The 18735-nt window shown below is 42.0% G+C and overlaps 2 protein-coding genes across 6 annotated transcripts in view; both read left to right on the forward strand.

Annotated features, from left to right (window-relative positions):
- Positions 1-3601, forward strand: part of PPP3CB (protein phosphatase 3 catalytic subunit beta) — a 62067-nt gene extending 58466 nt beyond the window's left edge. For all 5 annotated transcript variants that reach the window (XM_055133751.1, XM_055133749.1, XM_055133750.1 and 2 more), the window contains 2 exons: positions 293-322; positions 1999-3601. In XM_055133751.1, coding sequence (XP_054989726.1) covers positions 293-322; positions 1999-2177 — 209 coding nt within the window. In that variant the 3' untranslated portion in view covers positions 2178-3601. The remainder of the gene's footprint in view (positions 1-292; positions 323-1998) is intronic.
- Positions 3602-10625: 7024 nt separating this feature from the next.
- On the forward strand, positions 10626-17997 carry MSS51 (MSS51 mitochondrial translational activator). The gene is made up of 6 exons (XM_004615411.2): positions 10626-13076; positions 13323-13478; positions 14035-14159; positions 14581-15147; positions 15959-16052; positions 16501-17997. The coding sequence occupies exons 1-6, from the start codon at positions 12874-12876 to the stop codon at positions 16718-16720; spliced, it is 1365 nt and encodes a 454-aa protein (XP_004615468.1). The 5' UTR covers positions 10626-12873; the 3' UTR covers positions 16721-17997.
- Positions 17998-18735: the final 738 nt, after the last annotated feature.

Genomic DNA, 18735 nt, shown 5'->3' on the forward strand with positions numbered 1-18735 from the left:
GGGTAATTAATAATTAACATTTGCATGGGTGCTGAGGAGTCTGTGTTTACATTAGGTCTGTGTGATCTGTGCTTTGAGCATTTTGTCAGTACTGTGTGTAAATTGTGCTATGTCAGGAATTGGGGGTTTGGATGGGGTTTTCAATTATGGGTACTATTTATATTAAACTGTAAATGATTCTATAGTATGAGGTACTGTGATATTTTAAGTTATCATTGCCTTTTCTGCTGTACAATATGACCCTTCTCATCTCTCTCATTCATTTTGCATGCCTCTGCTCACTTCTGTACAGCCACAGTTGAGGCTATTGAGGCTGAAAAAGGTACGATCAGAGTCCTTGCGCTGGGCAGAGATCTGTGGTGTGTGGGTGGGCATCAGAGAATGTCCTGTGGGTGTGTCTTACTCCTAACTATATAGCCTGGTTCAGACTCCCTTGAATCATAAAGTTTTATAGTCACATTTAATCATGAAGACTGATTCCCAATCATTTATTTTTTCCCTTTTCTAGATAATAGGCAACTAATATTTGATGTTCCTGAATTATTTAGAGTACAGCATATTTTGCCCTAGTATTATACCATTTAAAATAACAGATGTAGTCCATATCATGCATAATTCTGTGCTACTCATATTTCCCCCCAGATTAAATACCCCTATAAAGAGATTTGTTTTTAACTTTATCTAATTTTCAGTATTTGATTTGCCTAGGCATGCAAGAGATATCACTGTTTTTTTTGTTTTGTTTTTGTTGTTTTTTTGTTTGTTTGGGGGCCACACTTGGTAATGCTCAGGAATTACTCCTGGCAGTGCTCAGGGAACCTTATGGGATGCTGGGATCAAACCCGGGTCAGCTGTGTGCTAGGCAAATGCCATATACATTGTACCATCTCTCCAGTCCTTTACTATGATTTTTTTTTTGACTCCTGCAGTTTGGGCTAATGCTTGCAGATAATATTATATTCTTATTTATCATGTGTTTACTATATCGTACATTGATGAATGTCATTTTGCTGCCCTAATCATTGATTTGCTTCATAGGCATAGACTGAGTCCTAGAGATCGCTGATTTTAAAGCAACTAGATTATCACCAGTAGTATAGAAATCTTCTATCATATTTTAGTAATGAAAGACATTCACTTCAGAAGAAGTGAGAAAGCGTAATAGTTGGAGGAAAATTGCCATTTTTTAAATTAAGGTTACCAAAATACGTCTTGTGAATGACCTTGCCTGTGAATTAAGAAAGGTGTCTCTGGGACCAGAGAGATGACACAGGGTTTCAACTGCATTGCATCCCACCAACCCTGGTTTGATTCCCTAGAACCACATGTGGCCCCTGTGCACTGCCAGGGATTACTCCTGAACACAGAGTCTGGTTGGCCCAAAGACAAAAAATTTAAAAATAAGTAAGAAAACTATCTCTCCCAAAGAGGAAAGTATAAATTCTCTTCTAGCTATTAACCTAATACAGAGCTATCTGCTGGAGTCATTTCCTATTTTACTCATTTCATTTTGGTGATGAAGTGATGATATCTTGCCCCCAAGATAGTTCTGATCTGCTAAATTTCAACTTAACTTTACTGCTTTCTTCTCCCAAGCTCTTGGTATAGATTTGTATGTCCAAAATTAACCTTACTTAGCCTCCTCATTTGCCCCTACTTTTGTTGCTACCTTATTGTGATAGTCACTGATTATCTTAGAGACTGGCATAGGAGAAACTAGTATAGTAGAAGTAAGACTGAGACCCTGAGACTATTGTCTGAAGATTGAATTGGGGGCGGGGGAGGATTATTTTTGTAGGTGTTTTATTTTGTTTTTTAATCTGTGCTAACACTTGTCATCTTAGTTTAAACTTTTCACATTTTAAGGGGAAATCTGGAATGGGATAGGATTCGTCCAAAGTAATATTTAAATGTTTCTATATAGCTAATTTCTTTTTTGTTTGTTTTGAAATCAGATGTTTTTCAGTTACTGACTTATCAAATTTGCATTTTGTTAAGCAATACGAGGATTCTCTCCACCACATAGAATCTGCAGTTTTGAAGAGGCAAAGGGTTTGGATAGGATCAATGAGAGAATGCCACCCCGGAAAGATGCTGTACAGCAAGATGGTTTCAATTCTCTGAACACCGCACATGCCACTGAGAACCACGGGACTGGCAATCATACTGCTCAGTGACCCACGGCTTCCCAGGGACTCTCACATCTCGGGCCCCAAATGGACAGATCACCCGAGGAGCTGGAGGGGTCGGCCACGCTGTCAGTGTCACAGTCCCTCTGGAGAAACAAACCATTGTGCTTTTGAAACCCCAGCCCCCTTCCTGGATGGAGGCTTGAGGGCCCTGGGACATGTTGTGCTAATTGATTAGTTTGGGTCATTGCTGCCAAGGTGGGGAGCAGTGAACAAGGGGCTTGGGGCAATTTCCAGTGGAGGGCTACTGCACCTCCATTTATGCTTGTGGTTCACACATTTAAGTTTACAAATGAGATTTCTTTTTCCCTCAGTAGACTTAGATTTTGTTTTTTAACCATGACTTCAAATGCAATCCTAAGAACTAATGTGGACCTTTCCCTCTCATGAAATGTCTTTAAAGAATGAATTAGCATGGTCTTAAAATACATTTCTGAGGTTACTAATCTGTATTTTGAACTATGAGCAAAATGTTGAAAAACCTTCAGTTGGCATTTATACAAAATGCTGACCTCAGGTCTATAGTCCTTAAATGTGGCTAATTCTGTAATATAGTCTTGGTATTTTTCAATTATGAGTGCATAACCTATTTCTAGGCAGACTCTCTTACTTGAACACACATCTAAAAACCAATTTTTGCCCAGAACTTTTGAGATTTACACCCAGAGATTTAAGAAACAAACCAAAATTCAAAATTATAAGAATTACAGAATTACTCATTTAAGGTACTTTAAAAGAAGTTTGTACATTGTCAAAGTAAATTTTAATTCAATCATGTCTGTAAAACTTGACGTATTTTGTGTATGCATGTTTTCATTTTGCAAATATTTAATATATAGACCTATGATGTATAGGTACGATATGTATAGGTTATCTAGATGTTATGAGAAATTTTAGTTTATTGTGAGTACTCAAGTTGCTTCAAACAGCCACCAGGGTGATTTGCTGCTGGCTTTCTATCATTTTTATGTTTTGATGCAAAGGAAATTTTTTTAATGTTCTGGAAGTGTTTTTGATTAAGCAATGCAGCATAGAAACAACAGTCTGTTCAATCACTCAGATATTAGTGGAAGCATAAAAGTCAAGACTGCATGTTGAACATTTTCTTTTGATAGTTACAGAACTGCTTGGTTAACTAAGTGGAACCATGTGCTGATTTTTCACAATTATTGACCTGTATTGATTGCCACTGTAGTTTGGTATTTTCTTTTACTTTGGTGGCCTGCTTCCCTCATGCCCTGGAATACAACTCAGAGCTCCAGGCAGCGGAACCATTCTATTGTTTTGTTTGCCAGAAAGTGCACCCTGTATGGTCTCCTGTCTAAGTTGGAAATATTATGCATGTGCAGGACTATTGAGTATTTTACAAACAGTAGCACACAATAAATTCCATGCATGGGCCGCTGCTCCTATCTCTGTGTTGGGTTTTATTTGGAAGACGAATTTGATCTCAAGCAAATCAGTAAATTCTGTTAATAGAACTGGGGTAATTTCTTCACAGAAAGCTATCTGGTGGGTAGCTCATGGTAATTTGATGAATTTAGTTCCTGTCTTTGGGGGGCTCGGGGTGTAGCTCATTGATAGAGTGCTTGCCTTGCATGTGTCAGGCTCTGGATTTGATCCCCGGCACCATACACCACACACAAATTTTTTGTAAGTTTTTATTTTTCAACTATGGTTATACTTGTATTAGTAATTGAGTGCTTATAGGACTTTGGATACGTATTTTAAGGCCTCCTAAATATTTAAAATCACTGTCTCACTTAAATTTTAATTAAAATGTTATTATAGAACTTTGTTCTAGTATTGAAATTTTATTGAATGTTTCAATAAGAAAAGGGTACTAATGATAATGCATTTACATCTGCTTTCGTATTCATTGCCATAATAAAGTAAGTATAGGATTTTTGCAAATTGAGGGATCCTAAGATACTGCTCAGCATTTTATAATAAAAGTATATGGTAACTTTAGTTGCATTTCCACCAACTGTAATGATACACATATTTGCTAAATCCCAGCGAACATATTAGCGAACAATTCTAATTGATTATTGCAGCTTCTGCTTGGTGTAATACTAACCTGTATACCAATCCATGAATTATCTCTAAAGTTGTTTTGTACTGCTTGCTTTAATTGATCTTCTTGATGTTACTGTTCAAGAACTGCATTTATAAATTAGGGCTTACCTTTATTTATTTTGGCTTTTGGGTCATATTAAACTGTACTCAGGTTACTGCTGGCTCCACACTAAGGGACCACTACTGGTAAGTTTGGGAGACCATAATGGAGTGCCAGGGATTGAACCTGGGCCAGCTATGTATGCAAGGCACATGCCCTACCCACTGTCCTGTCATTCTGGCCTTTCAAGAATCAGTGTCTAGAGTGGTTGGAGCCATAAGACCGCAGGTGGTCTCCTTGCACGTGGCCAGCCTGGCTTCACTCCCTTGCTCCTGGTACTGCCCCTGAGCACTATCAGGAGTGATGCCTGAGTGTAGAGCTGGGAGCAAGCTGTAATCATAGTCAGGTGTGTCAGCCACTCCCCACCCCCTCCAAAAAAAAACATAAAAGTCTTAGTGACAGGAAAGACTGGGCTGGATGGAAATAATGCTTTGTATTTGGGAACCCAGGTTGATCCCCAGGAGTGACCTCAAGCACAGAGCTGGACATAACTCAAGCACTGCCAGGTATGGCCCAGAACAGAAACAAATATGTAAGCGAATAGTTTAACGTATCAGGTGCCAGGAACTTCTCAGTCTTAAATATCATTAGAGCTTTATGGTTTTCTGTGGGAATAGTGGGTAGCTCTATTGTTAAACAGAAGGATCAAGAGCTCAAAGAGCTGGAGCACAAGCCTGCACACACAGTGCCCTAACTTGATCACTGGCAATACATTTGACTCTCCCGCCCCTACTCAGCACTACCAGATGTTGCTTTGGTGGCTCCTGAGCACTGATGAATGGCCCCATTGGCGCCCAGTATCTCTGAGCCTGATTATTGAATCACCCATCCCAGGCTGAGTATTACTCCGACTCCCTGAACACTGCTTGGGAGCCCCACAGACACACAAAAATTTAGAAAGCAGGGGCTATTGTGTGGAGCAATAGCACAGTGGGTAGGGTGTTTGCCTTGCACGAGGCTGACCTGGGTTCAATTCCTAGCATCCCATATTGTCCCCTGAGCACTATCAGGAGTAATTCTTGAGTGCATAGCCAGGAGTAACCCCTGTGCATCACCAGGTGTGACCCAAAAAGGGAAAAAAAAAAACATTGGGACATGGTAAAAATTGGTCTACCCCCGTGCCTCACAGGAAGTACTGCTTATTAATTGGAACTTCTTTTTAGCCTTACAACTAGTTTCACAATGAACGAAGGAATTTTATTTTTTCTTTTGGCCTCACCCAGCAATACACGGGTTACTCCTGGCTTTGCACTCAGGAATTACTCCTGGTGGTGCTCAGGGGACCATTTGAGATGCTGGGGATTGAACCTGGGTTGGGCAGTGTGCAAGGCAAACAAATGCCCTACCCGCTGTGCTACTGCTCCAGCCCCATAAGGAAGTATTTTTTAGTTACATATTAAAAAAAAAAAAAAGAAAAAACCTCAACGACCCCTATTCTACTCGGTGTCTTTGCCATTGCAACTGGCTCTCCTTTGTTCAGTTACTCTACAATAGTATGTAATGTTTTTCGGCATCCCTAACACTGTTCTTTTGCCTTCCCTGCCTTGTAGTTTATTACTTGGAATTTCTCTAGATCAGTATGTATGTAGTCTTGTTCTGACAAATTCCAGAATCTCATTGCAAGTGGTTCTGTCTCCAGTTAGTGAATGAGTCATAGAGGCAGGTAAGTGATAGTAGATGGAGCCAGGTGAAACTGGAAAGTCGGGTCTTGTATCACAAGTCTGTTCCCTAACAACTACCGATAGGACCTGAAGCATAAAAGCTGTAAATGAAAAAAACAATTCAGAATATAGATCAATTAAAAGAAGAGTATGAAGATGTTTGAGTCAACTCTTTCTGTTCTTAGTTATTGTATATATTTGTAGTCATTAATATTTTGGTTTTGTTTATTTTAATAGTCCAAAAGTATGTTTTCAAATAAGAAGTGGAGGGGCCGGAGCAATAGTACAGCAGATAGCTTGCACACGGCTGATCTGAATTCGATATCCAGCATCCTATATGGTCCCCCAAGCACTGCCAGAAGTGATTTCTGAGTGCAAAGCTAGCAGTATGGTCACACCCCTGAGTATCGCTGGGAGTGACCCCAAAAGCCAAAAGTAATAAAAATAGTAATAATAATAAAGCAGTGGAGTGTCCCCGAAAACTGCATACACCTTATCCTTTTAGTGAGCATGAATTTTACAAATTTTGGTGCTTCCACTACAATTGGTCCTTTCTGACCATTTCTATTTTCCTTTCTGGGGTACTAAATATATACTTGAAGCATAAATTTGTCATTATTAAAGATCTTTGGATTGGGGCTGGGGGAGGATTCATTGTGAACTCCACAGTGCTCTGGGCCCGTGTCCATCAAATACTTCTGAACTCATCCTACGGGAAGGGTGTGTGTGTGTGTGTGTGTGTGTGTGTGTGTGTAACTCAGTTTCAGAAGGGTGTGTGTGTGTGTGTAACTCAGTTTCAGAAGTGCTGCCTTACTGGTGTGTGTGTGTGTGTGTATTGAATTGAGTTTCAGAAGTGGTGCATTAGTGGTTGTCATCCAAGAAGCAGTAGGCTTCATCTCTCTCCACCTTCTTGGTCTTTAGTGAGTTTGAGTGTTGACAGAGGTCTGAGCCTTCTTGGCAAAGAAGGAAGGTCAGAAAGAGAAATCCATGGGCAAGGAACCAGGTCCCTGCTGCCTCGTTAGGGAGAAAGCAGTCTGTCTGGTTGGCACCGGGTATGTCTAATCACAAGCGACCCAGCATTTCAGCAGTTTGCAAAGGAAAGTGATACGGAGGGACAGCTGTGAGTCAGCCACAACTTAGAACTGAGGAGATCAGCATTTGTTTCACTTGGACTAAAGAGGGGAGGAAGGAAGCCTAGGGCTTAGCAGGGTAAGTCACTTTTCCATCAACTCCTTTGCTTGCTTTAGTTTATAGTTGAGTGATGCATTTATTACCCCGGGAAGTGTTAAACCACTGAATGTGATAGTCATAGCAATGTTCCAAATTTATTTCTTTTCTTTTCCAGCTCATTTTGAGGTTTCCCAGTGACTAGCTTCATGCTTCCTTTCCTTCACTACTCACTCAAAGGTGTCTTGTGTTTATTGGGAATTAGAAAAATGATATGCACCCTCCTGGCTGGAAAAGTCATGAGAAAATGGGTGTGTTTTAGGGAAAATCTGGGGTGTTGGTGGTATGAAGAGAGAAAGGTAGAGGATCTAGGTATGAGATGGACTAATATTGAGGGCTGTGAAGGGAATTAAGGATGAGTTCTTCCAGGCCATTTAGTTTCATACACCTTTCCTCTAGTCCTTGATGTTGGTTACATACTAGAATAAAAACCCAAATGAACATACTAGACAACAGTTCTATATGATGTAGACTGAAATGTAGAAAATTCTAAAAGCTTACTCTAATACTGTTCAGTAACTCTCCCCTCTGGTTTTTGCCTTTGTTTCTGTCTCGGTACATAAAATAAAATGGGAAATCTGGTATCCATTGCAAGAAAGTTAGATCCAAGAAACCTGAGTCTAGTCTTGGAGGTAAACGAGCTCCGTAATCTAATGGTTTATGTAGATCCAAAACTCCTTATTCCCACCTTTTTAAACTTCCTTAATAGAAAATCAGTTCATTTGTATCTTGGACCTGCTCTAAAACAGGAAACCACAGCCTAGATTTCCCCAGCACCACTCTTCCCCGAGCCTCGTGAATTGATTTCCCTTCACTTCCAGTGAATTAGCCATCCCCTCAAGAGTTGGCCTTTGATTGGAGTAAAAGAGCTAATCTCCATTTCTTTAGAAATTTGGTATCTCTCTGGTCTTGACTTTCATTGCCACACAGAAGCTTTTGGTTAGAAATCTGGAAGGTATTCAATACTCTTGGGCTTTAAGATAACCTTTCAGATTTCAAATCAAAGATGATTTTTGGAAAAGAAAAAAGTCCTTTCAAGGTTTATGACAGTGTTACCTTGCTTGAGGGGCCCGAGTAGGTCAAGATAAAGTGTGTCTAGAATTCTAAATAAGGATTCTATAAATGTAACGGTTGTACTGTACAATAGTGATTGAGTAGGGAAGTTCAGGTGCTGAAAATGGGATCCTAAGCTTAGGCAGATTCATCTACCTTTGTTCAAAAGCGACAATACCCTTAAACTATGAAATAGTTGATCTTTAGTCTACTTTCTTTACTGGCAGGAATGTTGGAATTATGGTATAGAGATTAATTTAGCTATCTATTTTGTGGTCTCTGAACAACACTTAAGTCTATGGGATGAGAGGAGAGGTTAAAGGGGTTGATTTAAAGAAAAGGAAAAAGAAAGAAAGTTCAGATTACGTCTTCTGTTAACCGGAAGACTGGTTTATAAGAACATATCTAAAGTAATGGATATTAAACTGAGTGATTCTCAGGATTATTTTTGGTTTTTCTGCCACCTCAGCTCAATGGTGATTCTGGAGCTTTATTTTTTCCTAATAGATCTGATCCAGGACTAAATGTCAAACCATTTTTATAACAAAACATGATCCCTGATATGAACTTTAATAGTAACCTCATTCACAATAAAACCAACCACTGTTAGCATTTTTATTCATTATCATTTCTATGACCCTGAATGCAGCTACTTTGGGAATAATCATTTTTTTTAGCATCTCAATTTCTACAGATACCTTTTTAAATGGAGATGAAATTTATATAGCATAATGAAGTTGATCCTTTTAAATTGAGCAATAAAATGGCATATCATACGTAGATCGTATTATGCAATCACCACCACTATCTAGTTCCAAAACTCTTTCATCATCGGAAAAGAAAACCGTAACTTAGAGCAACTCTCCAATCTTCCTTTCACCCTGCCCCTGACATACAAAAATGTCTCTCCGATTTTATCTTTTCTTGATATTTCATATAAATGGAATCATCTAATGTGACCTTTTCTTTCTGGCTGCTTTCACTTGGCATAAATTTTCAGGTTCATCTATGTTGTAGCATATGTCGTTTCTTTTTGTGGCTGAATGTATATATGTACACATCCATTTTTCTCATTTGCTGGAACTTTGGTGTTGTTTCTATACTTTAGCAATTGTGACTTGTGCAGCTATGAACATTTGTGTATAAACATTTACATGTCTGTTTTCAATTATTTTGGGTAAGAGTGAAGTTACTCAACAGTCATATGGTAATTCTGTGTAACTTTTTTACAGAGCTTCCATACTGTTTTTCATTGTGGCAGCAGTTCTACATTCCCGTCATAGATGCACAAAAATTCCCAATTTTCCATGTTATTGCCATGTTTTTGTGACTTGGGGTGTTTTTTTGTTTCTTAATAATAGCCATACCAATGGTTGTAAGATGGTATCTGGTATATTGATTTTCATTTCCCTAATGATTACTCTTTGAGCATCTTTTCATATGCTTATTGTAGTTTTTTAAATGTCTATTCAAGTCATTTACCCATCTTTAATTGGGTTATTTTTTGTTGTTGAGTCCTAGTTATGAGCGTATTCAGGATATTAATCTCACCAGATATTCATTTGCCGTTTTTTCCCCCCATTCTGCATGTTGTCATTTCACGCTGACGTATAAAAGTTTGTGTTTATTTTGTGGTACCAGGGATCAAACCTAGTGTTTTACTGTTGAGCCACATCCCTGGCCACCTTATTTGATACACAATTTATTTTTTGTTGCTTGAGCTTTTTGTGTCATATCCAGAAAAATTCTGCCAAAAATAATGTTGTGAAACTTTTCCCCCTACTTGTTTTCCTTAAATGTTCATATTTTATACCCTTATGGTTAAGTTAAGTCTTTAGCCTTAACAAATTCAAACTTTCATTTTCAGAAATTTTCATGTGCATTTTTGTTGCGCATCCTCTTCTCTGTACTTACAATTCCTTTCTACTAGGCCAGGCATGTATCTAAGTGGTAGAGCACATGCTTTGCATGTGGGACCCTGGATACAATTGTTGCCACCACACACACACACACCAAAAAAAGCCCCTTTTTCCTATCTTTTTGTATTCGGAGTGCTAGCCACCTTTCATGACTATTCTGTCTATTGCTTCCTAGACTCCCTGTAACACACCAACTAACAAGACTCTGTTCTTCAGATCTCCCATTAGGGCTTTCCTTTCACTTTTCATTTAGGCTCTTCATAGTTCCTTATTTATTTACATTTAATTCCACTATAAAACATTTAGATGCTTTGTGTATTCTTTATATGTATTTCCATTATATTTTGAAAATGATTTTATCAATAAAGAATCATTTGATGAGTGGATATTATTTTTCCCATTATAGTCTCTTGTTTTCTTTATCCTTGTGGAAGGAATGGGAGAAAACAAGAGGGAAGGAGGATATTGGGGTTCTTGCTAGATAGTGGGGTTGGACTTGATTTACTTCAGAGCTCATCTCTTTAGGATGTTTTTCATAATTTTTTTTATTGAATCACTGTGAAGTACACCATCACAAAGCTGTTCATAATTGGGTTTCAGTCATACAATGTTCCATCACCCATCCCTCCACCAGTGTACATTTTCCAGCACCAATGTCCACAGTTTGCCTCCTATCACCCCCTGTCCCAGCTGTCTCTGTGCCAGGCACTTTTCTTTTTGCTCACTCTTTCTCCTGTGCATTATGGTTTGCAGCTGGGTGCTGACTTTGGGTTGTGGACATGACTGCCAGGGCTTCCAGAGGTACAGGGAGGTATGGGGAGGTGCACATCCTGACCCCAAGAGAGCCTGGAGATTTCAGTCACAAAATCCGCATACCCAAAGTTTCAGCAGATTACTTTCTTGGTGAGGTCCATCCCAAGATAGTTGAGGTCAGCTGGGGGCACGGCAGCAATTTTGGATTGGAGTAAGCAGCTGCTGAGAGCTCTGCTCGGGCTGGCACTGGCAAACCTTCCCCCTGTACCCCATTTTGTACAGCCTTGCACCAGTCCGAGATTAATTGTGGCTTCTGATTTCTTGAGATTTATGTTTGGGTTTCTGAAGCAAGGCCAATAAATGAGCTTGTATGGCTGAGCCAGAGGTGCTTTGTGGGCGTGGCTTCCACATACCTAACTTTTGGCAGTTTAATTTGTCAGGAAACTTGGTCCTGAGTTGTTGGGGTCTCGCCAGAGGCATGGCAAATCTGGGATGTCAGGAAGCCCAAGGACACCACCAGGCTGCTGATGCCCTCGCCCCACAGGTACAGCTTGAGCTGCCATCAGTGCTGGGCCCCTGGGCCCCCTAAGCGACAGCAGCAGTGGACCCGGCAGGGACCAGGACCGGGCCTAGGCTGCGACAGTACACGGCGGAGGCACTCTGGGTGAGCTGCAGCACCCAGTCCAGCAGAACCTGGCCAGGGACACAGCCCCATCTTTGGTCTCCTAACATTGGTGCTCGGGGAAGTGTCGCTCTACAACATGCTGTGGGTGGCGGGGTCCCATGGTGGGGACTGGAGCGTTTCCTCAACTCTGGGACCTCAGCACCCGCACCCGCCGAGGTGCCAAGTTGGACCTGAAGAGCCCCGTCCAGGCCCTTAAAACTGCTGCCGCCCAGAGTGCCGAGAGCTGCGGGACCAATGCCTGCTGGCCTCCGTGCCACTGCCATCCTCACATGTCCAGCTCCGGGCGATGTGTGAGGCCGGAGCTGGAATATCCTTGAGCCAGAATATCCAAGGGACACCCACCTTCAATCACGTAGAAATTATGTAGCTCCGTGGCTGTTCAGAGCGCTGAGTTGCGGTCCCTCCCGCAGCCCTCTGACCCAGAAGCCTTTCTCATTTTCATAACTTACATAACTCTTAGCTCTCAGTTGGGCGTGGGGTTGGGCGCACCTAGCTGTTCAGGAGTGATCCCTTGGAAGTGCTTAGGGGGTTATGCGTGGTTCTAGGGACTCAAACTAGGGTCACAGCCAGTGTGGTCACAGGCAGGGCTAGTGCTTTATCTCTTGTACTATCTCTCAAGCTTAATAATTGTTTTTGTTTCCTCTACCACACTGGTGGTCAACCCAGGACTTCATATGTGCAAGACAGTTGCTCTACCCCTGAATTACATCCCTGACCCTAGAAGAAATATTTTGACTGCTGTGTTTTCCTTAAAACTTAATTTTGAAAATAGACCAATAATGTGATTTTTTATATTAAAGAAACACCCATTTCAGAGAAGACTGAAGTTTGCTTTGATCAAGCCAGCCCCATCCCAGCCCCTTTTGCCTTCTTCAGGGTTCATCATTGGTACTGGTTTTATAAGAGCCCTGCCAGACTTTTGTGCTTTTATACACACACACACGTGTGCATATACACACACATATATTTATGTCATATATCAAACTTCATATGTAATAAGTATATGTATAATTATCTTCTTATTTTCCACAACTGCCTATGGTGATTGATAACCAGTAGATACTAAAAAAATCTTACTGCTACCTGAGTTTGTGAGATTGCAATGAGAAGTGAAAGGCTAGACATATGAAAATACATTAACTCTGTTTTGCAAAATTCTGTTCCCTATCTGTCCTACATTTAGTCCTCAGGTACCAGTATACAGGCGATGGCTCCAAGATCCCAACGACGAAAGCACAAGAAACCCCCATCATCGGTGGCTCCCCAGGTCCAGACTCCTATGCCTCAGACCCTCTCAGAACCTGGTCCTAGCATTGATTCTCTTGGCTTCTTCTCCCTCGAGAATAATGTTCCTGGTCTATCCCAGCTGATCCTTCAAAAGCTGAACATGAAAAGCTATGAAGAATACAAGTGAGTGACTAGCTGCGTGGAAGAGTGAGACAGATCCCAAAAGGAATGCCGGGGCATGGGCAGCTTGTACAGCAGTAGCACTTTATGCCAGTTTTATTACTATAGAGCTGTACAGCCATATGTTCAAGTAAGGTATGATGGAGTAAATACCAGAATTGGTAGGAATATATGGAAATCAAGTCAGGCGTCTTGAGAGAGTCTTGGAGATCTTTTTCCTCCTGCCAGTCCCCCGTGCTGTTTCTGCAGGTTGGTGGTAGATGGTGGTACCCCAGGTTCAGACTTTGGATTCCAGTGCCCTCAAGAGATGTTCAAGAAGATGGAGGACACATTTCGATTCTGCGCTCACTGCAGAGTCCTCCCTAGTGGCCTTTCAGGCGCCAAGACCCTGCGGCGCTGCACAAGGTAACTAATTGAGAGCTAATGAGAGACTCACCCAGAAATTGTCCTGTTCTAAAAGTTCACTGCAAGAGGAGAGGTCTGAGAGTTCTTGGACTAACTTAAAGGCCATTTATTTCACATGATCCAGGCCTACAGAGATTTGAACAGAATTGGATCCTCTTTATTTTGGTGTTTAGGAAGGTCAGAGATGACAATATAGCCCCCTTCACACCCCTTTTGAGTATTTAACGGGTAGGTAAGAGCATCAGTATCCTGGGGAGGTTGGATTTGAGGACAGTCATGAACCCCTGTATTTCATTTTTCTGCAGAAAAATGTAAGAATCAGTGATTTGTTTCAGTTAGTGGCTAAGACATCACTCTGGCCTAAGGAAATAATCATATCCCTGGTCCCTCTTCCTGCTCTGCCAGGCAGTCCCCAAACTGATGCATCCGTCACTTGTCCCCTCCTACCTTTCATACCAGGTGATCACTCTAGGTAGGAGAATATCAAATTTCTTCCCCAAATCCCCAATCACTTTCAGAACATAGAAACATCAGTTACTTGGGCCCATTCTCTCAGGTGCAGAAATGTTTATTACTGTGGTCCAGAGTGCCAGAGGTCAGACTGGCCAACGCACAGACGAGTATGTCAAGAGCTGAGCCTCGTAGCTGTGGACCGCCTTGTGGAATGGCTTCTGGTCAGAGGTGGAGTGATGGTGTTGGGAAGTTCTGCTCTAATGATCCTCGTTGTTAATACTTGGAGAAAAATGGGGAAGCATGTATTTTTAGGTTTGGTTTTTGGATCCCCCCCCCCCTGTGATGCTCAGGGTTAATCCTGATTATGCGTGGGGAGCAAACCTGAGTCAGCTGCATGCAAGTCAACTACCTGCTATGCTGTCCTCCAGCCTCTGAAAGCCTGGTTTACTTTGTTGTTGTTTGTGGGCCATGCCTGGCAATGCTCAGGGGTTACTCCTGGCTCTGCACTCAGAAATTACTCCTGGTGGTACTGGGGGACCCTATAGGATACCGGGAATTGAACCCAGGGTGGCCGCATGCAAGGCAAATACCCTACAGGCTGTACTATTGCTCGGGCCCTGGGTCACTTCTTATTTCTTCTTTTCTGCAGGTGATTTTGTCCTGCCCTCAGGACCGTGGCCATGTTTGAGTGAAGTTGTCCAGGACTGGGACTCCTGGTTTTCCATGCGGGGTTTGGAGCTAGAGGCTGCCCTGGATGCTGTGCTAGGGAGTCAGGCTATGACTGTACTGTGGGCTAGTGTCGGTCGGCCACGGCCAGACCCAGAGGTCCTGCAGGGCTCATTGAAGCGACTGCTGACAGATGTCCTGTCACGGCCCTTGACACTAGGCCTGGGGCTTCGAACCTTAGGAGTAGATGTTGGGAAGAGTGGAGGAAGCACCGTGCATGTGGTTGGTGCCTCCCATGTGGAGACATTTCTTACTCGCCCTGGGGACTATGATGAACTTGGGTGCATGTTTCCTGGGCACCTTGGCCTCCGTGTGATCATGGTGGGTGTGGACGTGGCTGTTGGCTTTTCACAGAGCACCCCATCTTCACCACTGGAAGCTGGCACCGTTCAGCTGACTAGTCACAGGGGCCTCTATCATGACTTCTGGGAGGAGCAGGTTACTGCTGGGCAGATAGCCCGTCCAGACTTGGTGGTGGCGTTCCATCCAGGTAAGACTCATTGGTTAAGGGGACCCTGGGTGATTCCTTCAGGATCTTCCGTCGTGACTCATGTATCATCTCTTTGGAGCCCCATTCATTTGATCAGGTTTAATATAGTGTGAAAATGGAAATGGCGATTATTTAGCCTAATGTGCTACCCCTGGATTCAAGACTCTTCTTTTCTTGGGTGGGAGCCTGTTTGTTTCTGGGCCACACCCTGCAGATGACTTATCAGCTATACTATTGCTCTGACCGGGATTCAGAATTTTTCACCAGAGAACCTGGAATGGGTGATGGTGTTAAATGAACACTAGGTGGGGCTGGAGAAATAGTACAGTGGATAGGCACTTGTCTGGTATGTGATCAACCCAGGTTTGATCCCTAGTACCTTGATTCATATGGCCCCCTGAGCACTGCCAGGAGTTAGCTGAGCACCACCAGGTGTGGCCCAAAAACAAAATAAAAAAAAAAAACCACTAGGGGTGGAGAAAAGGTCAGGCATAGGGTGAACACAAAGAAACATCTTGCGTGGGGCCAGAAAGATAGTACAGCATGTAAGAAACTTGTCTTTAACACAGCTGAAATTAATCTTTGGTTAACTTCAGTTAACACAGCTTGGGTCAATCTCTGGCATCCCCTATGGTCCCCCAAGGACCCTCAGGAGTGATTCCTGATTGCAGAACCAGGAGCAAACCCTTAGCATTGCCAGGAGTGGCCCCAAAAACTAAGAGAAAATTGGGGTGGGGGGAGAAAATAGCTTGCTTTGAGTTTACTTTAGCTTTTTCCCCTTCCCTGTTTTCAATTCCATTTTGTTTTATAGGTTTTCACGCTTTCCCAGATTTACTAGAGTCTTGGCTGCCCACCCTCCTGCTACTGCGTGATTATGAGGTCCCTACCTTGATTACTGTTTACAGGTCTGACTTCCTATCTACGATATTCCCAAAACACTCAAATCTCTTTTAGACAAACTTATTTCTCCCTTGCTCATCCTCTTTCTTCCTCATCTTTCTTTCTATACTTGACTTTATAGAACAAAATCCTGGGGCTGGGGTGATAGTACAGCGGGTAGAGCGTTTGCCTTGCATGCAGCCAACCCGGATTCGATTCCCAGCATCTCATATAGTCCCCCGAGCACCACCAGGAGTAATTCCTGAGTGAGTGCAGAGTAACCCCTGAGTATCGCCAGATGTGACCCAAAAAAGGAAAAAAAAAATCCTTTGCTAATTGGGTAGATAGATACTTGAAGAGCCTTGCCTAATCCAGCTCTAAGTAATGTTTGATGTGTCCATAGATGAAATTCTCTGTAGTTTCTTTTCTGTCTTTGTCATATGAGTAGAACAATTTTTTTTTTTAATCCCATAGCCGTCAGGAGTTGGCAGCCTCTTTGCAGATTTTGGTGGACCTGGATATGCACATCACCACCTATGGAGCTAATCCTTTCGCATCCCTCAGACCTGAGCAGGCCTATTCCAACCCCAATAAGCAGCCAGTGTACTGCAGTGCCTACTACATCATGTTTTGTGGAAGCTCCCACCAGCTGGGGAAGAAGCAGTTGGAAGAGGAAGTGGATGGTGTGGCTTAAATATCTGAGCCAGTTCCTAACTGAGTGGCTAGAAAGTGGGGGAGTGATGAGGAAATTACCCCACTGATACCAGGTCGTTGTTGTCTTTGAACAACATCCAAAACCTTACTCACTTATCTAGGCAAAGACTCTAAGCTGAATGGAAGGTCTTTGTTATTGTGACTCATTTATAAGAGATCAACCATAGGTAACTTCTTGAATAAGTAGTTTCTTTTTTTTCTTTTTTTTTTTAGTCTTTTACTTTTTTTTAATATATATATTTTTAATTTATTCTTTTATTGAATCACCATGTGGAAAGTAACAAAGCTTTCAGGTTTAAGTCTCATTTATGCAATGCTTGAACACCCATCCCTTCACCAGTGCAGAAAAGGTAGTTTCTATTTAGTGTGTCACCTGAGATGCTGGTGTCAATCTGTGAGAGCCTATAGTTCCTAACACTTTCTTTTCTCAAAAGAAAATTGCACTTTTTACTTGAACTTAGTGATACCATGAGGAAAAGAATGGTATCTTATTCTTCTGAAAGAGTTTTTTTTTTTCTTTTTTGGGTCACACTTGGCAATGCACAGGGGTTACTCCTGGCTCTGCACTCAGGAATTACCCCTGGTGGTGCTCAGGGGACCATATAGGATGCTGGGAATCGAACCTGGGTCGGCCACATACAAGGCAAATGCCCTACCCACTGCACTGTTCCTCCCAGCCCCAAGAGAGTTTATTGTTATCCAGAAATTTGTGTTAAAAAATGAAAGGTGTTAATAATTTAAAGTGGTACAAGAATAGCAAGTCTGGCTGGAGAGACTGGGCAGCAGTAGGGCATGCTTGCCTTGTACACAGCTGACCTGAGTTAGATTCCCCACACGCAAAGGGTCTTTCAGGCCTTGCTCAGAGTGACCTTGAGTGCAGCGCTAGGACTAAGCGCTGAGCACTGCCCCAACACAGCAGCAACAACAACAGAATGGCAGTCAGGAGAGTGATTGGGAGCATGATGGGAGAAGTGGCATGCTTCTTTATTTCTCAACTTTTTTTTAATAAATATTTAATTTTGTGTGTGTGTGTGTGGGGGGGAGCACCTCTGACCCTTGAGCAGTTTTTTGTCCAGGTTTTCAGTTGTAATGTTTTCTCTTTCTTGGTACTTGGTTTAAGTCCAGACCGCATTTAACTGAGGTGTGCCTTCTACCACTGAGTTACATCTCTGGCACCAGTTTTAATACTTTATATGTCCCAGGATATATTAGACTTGACTTGAATGTATCCAAGTTGTACTAATCTGTACTGCAATAAACTCAGTTTGCAGCTTCTAAAGTCATTTGTTTTATTTTCTGTTTACTGGCTCCACACCACCATCTACACAGAACACCTCAACATTGCAGGTTTTCTTTTGCCAAAGGTGAAATTTACACCAGCCTTCAATTTGGGTCTGGCAGTTTGCCACAGCCTGTCTCATGCCATCCCTTATCACATCACATGTCACACCCTCAGGAGTAGGGTATTCCCTACTCATTTTCCTCCAAGCTTTCCATGTTCTCCCACCCCCTCACACTCCCCCTTTCTCATCACTTACTTACACTCACTTAGATTCTTTTATTTATTTATTTTCAACTGTGTTGGAATTTCAGTGCAGGCCTCATGCGTGGGAGGTATCACTCATCACTGAGCCACCTCATCAATCCCTCACACACATACATTCTTACGGCCCCACCTAGTATGAGTAATATTCAAATTCATTGATTTATTCAAAGTGTCTCATTAGTACGTACTCTTTGAAAGGTCCTATTTTAGGGCATAGGGCATTGGGGAGATGAAAAGTGAATAAGACACATAATCTTTCTTCTTTCTCTCTCTATTTTTTTTTGTTGTCATTGCTGGAAAGTTATACAAGCTTTCCTTCTGCTACTCTACCACTGAGTTATATTCCCAGCCACAAAGAATAGTCCTTATGCTGAACCTCCTTATGCTGAACCTAGGAAAGAATAGAGATAGATTAATAGATGATAATCTGTATATGAAGTATAATGTGG

The sequence above is a fragment of the Sorex araneus genome, chromosome 3, assembly GCF_027595985.1.
Source record: "Sorex araneus isolate mSorAra2 chromosome 3, mSorAra2.pri, whole genome shotgun sequence".
Taxonomy (NCBI): domain Eukaryota; kingdom Metazoa; phylum Chordata; class Mammalia; order Eulipotyphla; family Soricidae; genus Sorex; species Sorex araneus.

Excerpts from the sequence above, each read along its gene's own strand:
- MSS51 (XM_004615411.2), top strand. The coding sequence starts at position 12,874 with ATGGCTCCAAGATCCCAACGACGAAAGCACAAGAAACCCCCATCATCG. Across the intron at positions 14,160-14,580 it reads GGAATGGCTTCTGGTCAGAG|GTGATTTTGTCCTGCCCTCA; the intron begins GTGGAGTGATGG and ends TCTTTTCTGCAG. Across the intron at positions 16,053-16,500 it reads ACCTTGATTACTGTTTACAG|CCGTCAGGAGTTGGCAGCCT; the intron begins GTCTGACTTCCT and ends TTAATCCCATAG.